Raw genomic sequence first — 2872 nt, 5'->3', positions numbered from 1 at the left:
TTTGGCAAACTCCAGACATCACAAAAAAGGACTTAACCAAACAAACAAACGCGTTATCTTAAAGAGGTCCTCAGCCCTCATTTGGGTTACGCAATTCACCTGACCAAATCCCAAAAACCGATATCTCCGAAATGACCTCAACGACCATTCATTCGGCGCGACCAGTCTGCGACTCTTCATTGATAAGACTGTCTCGTCCGCACTTGTCCCCGAGATAATCCTTTTGTTTTCGGTCATTACGACTGGACCAAGCCAGGCAGTGAATGAAAACACAGGTAGAACTTGCGAGAGAAGGTTTTATTATCTCTCCAATGTGCTCGTTTTGAAGGTTAGGAAAGGTGAATAAATAGCAAACTAAAGGAGGAATAGGCTTCGTAGTTTGAACAGAGGGATAGGACTCTTCTTCATTTTTGTTTTTCCTAGAGAAAGGTTGTTGCTGGAACCAAACAATTCAATTAACACTATCATAAAGCTAGACAACACAATCGATTAAGCATGCGCAGTTATTCGGTCCTGTATCGGTCCCTTCCAGTCGCAGTTCCTACACAATCGGGGATCCATCAGTCGCGGCGACATCGTTGACGAGCGACGCCGAGCGATGGTGTCCCTCTTATCTTACGCGGGGTACTTCCCTCGTGTTTTCGTTCCTCGGTCAGTGGTCGTGGCTTAAACTCTCGGCTCCAGCTGGATTCGGAACCCGTCCGTGCGCTTCAGGATGATGTCCGCCTGCAGCTTAAAGTCGGACTCCTTCAGGTTGGACACGACCCGGTAGTTGCGCAGGATCGTTGTGAGGAGCACCTTCAGCTTCAGCATGGCGTATTTCCTACCTGTGAAGAGGGATTTTGAGGTTAGGTTTAGTTGTGGGATTAGCTCCCCGGAATCACTTACCGACGCAGCTTCGCGGGCCCGCACTGAACGGGATGTAGCTGTAGTAGTGCCGGTTGGAGGTACGCTCCGGCAGGAAATTGTCCGGATTGAACACGTCCGGGTTGGGGTAGATATCCTCGCGGCGGTGCAGCTTGTACGTTCCGATGACAATGGTGGTTCCCGACGGGACGACGTAGTCGTGCGAGGCCAGTCGTACCTCTTGGGTCAGCTTACGAGCGATCGCCGGTACTGGCGGATACATTCGCAACGTTTCGAAGATAACCCGCTCCAGGTACTTCATCTCCATGGTATCGTTGAAGGTGGCCTTTCTCTTTGAATCCCCGAAAATCTGCTTGATCTCTTTGTAAACCCTGTCCTGAATGTCCTGGTGGATGCCCAACAAACAAAGCACGAAACTCGACCCGGCAGCCGTAGTGTCGTGCCCCTCAAACATGATCGTATCGACCTCCTCCTTGATCTCCTCGTCGCTCAAATCCGCTCCAGTCTTCGCCGTCTCGATCATCAGATCCAAAAACGCCAACCGTCGCTTCTCCCCGATATCGTTCTCATCAATGGCGTCCAAATCATCCCGCAGCATCGAGCCCTGCGAGATCACGGCAGGTTCCTCTATCTTGGAACTCTCTTCCTCCTTGCCGATGATCTCCGACAGCGACGGCGAGGGGAGCTTACCCTCGGCGAGGTTCTTCTCGAACAGTTCCTTCTTTTGCTTGACGACCTTGCGCGTCAGCCCGTGGATGATCCCGAGCAGACGTTCCTGTTCCTTCTTGGTCTTGGTCATGTTGAAGATCGGATCCATGCGGAGGTGGATCTTGATCTGGCGCGAGTGCAGGATGTCGCACATTCTGTAGAATAATTGATGGAAGTTTTAAGGTTATAATTTAGAATAATTACGCACAAGTAACTAATCAAATTCAAAGAAACTTACTTCATAACAGCCATCGCATAGTCGAATCCCTCCTTGTTCTCCCCGGTCCGGTTCGATCCCATGGCCGTCTCCAGCAGGATGTCCACCGTCACCTCGCTCATGTAGTCGTGCACGTCGAACACCTTGCCGACCTCCTTGCGCATCCGCTCGACCACCGCCAGACTGTTGTCGTTGAACACGTCGATAAAGGTCTTCAGCACGTTCTGGTGGAACGCCGGCGCGATCAGCTTCCGGTGGGACTTCCACTTGTCCCCGCTGCTGATCAGCAGACCATCTCCGAGCCACGGCTTGAAGAACCGGTACTCGTTCGACTTGGTCAGATGCACGTAACTGTTCAGGATGAGTTCAATATCCGCAGGTTCCGTCAGGAACACCACCAGATGGTATCCGAGCCATCCTCGGGCCACACTGCCGTACACGAAGCTCAGCTCGATCGCCCGCTTCATGATCTCGTCGTGGCTCTTCCCCAGCAGCATGTTGGCGTTCCCGATCAGCGGGTACGCCCTCGGACCCGGCATCAGGTTCCCCAGCTTGACGTACCGGCGCGACTGCATCCACACGTGAAACAGGACGCTGGCCACCAGTACCAGAGTCATCACGATCACCGTCGGCATGGCCAGCGCCGCCAGGCTGCTCCGCTCGTGGACAAACTCCACGTTCATCCTGGAACCGTCTTCGTAGAACACACTTTCCTAATCACAAAACACCGGGGAGCTGATCGCGAGTCCTGATTGTTGCGCCACCGACGCCCGCTTACAAACTAACTTGGATAATTCGCGGGACAAATCGTTTTATTTAAAGGCTCCCCAGAAAAAAAAAGTGCAAATTGCACTCCGCGGTGACAATGCTCCGATTTGCTTTTTTTTTTTCAACTTGGCACTGCATGAACCCGCGCCACGCCGCCGTCGAGTGCAAATTTATGGCATCGTTAAGCGCTGTTAATTACATTTTAATTAATTTCGATACTGTGGACAGCACCGGAGTCACGCGCGACTATCCGAGCCGAGACTTGCGAACTACGGTCGGAAGAGTGGAAAAGTTAGGATGAGTGTTACACGG

At 52.2% G+C, this 2872-nt stretch overlaps 1 protein-coding gene across 1 annotated transcript; it reads right to left on the bottom strand.

The window, feature by feature from the left end:
- Positions 1–282: 282 nt before the first annotated feature.
- On the bottom strand, positions 283–2573 carry LOC120420679 (cytochrome P450 4g15-like). Its single transcript, XM_039583807.2, has 3 exons — positions 1814–2573; positions 889–1730; positions 283–827 (listed from the first exon to the last, which is right to left on the bottom strand). The coding sequence occupies exons 1-3, from the start codon at positions 2473–2475 to the stop codon at positions 667–669; spliced, it is 1665 nt and encodes a 554-aa protein (XP_039439741.1). The 5' UTR covers positions 2476–2573; the 3' UTR covers positions 283–666.
- Between the last annotated feature and the right edge of the window lie 299 nt (positions 2574–2872).

The sequence above is a fragment of the Culex pipiens genome, chromosome 1 (genome assembly GCF_016801865.2).
Source record: "Culex pipiens pallens isolate TS chromosome 1, TS_CPP_V2, whole genome shotgun sequence".
In the NCBI taxonomy this organism is placed as follows: Eukaryota; Metazoa; Arthropoda; class Insecta; order Diptera; family Culicidae; genus Culex; species Culex pipiens.
Note: the sequence above shows the minus strand (reverse complement) of the source record. Positions and strands in the feature narration are given on the sequence as shown.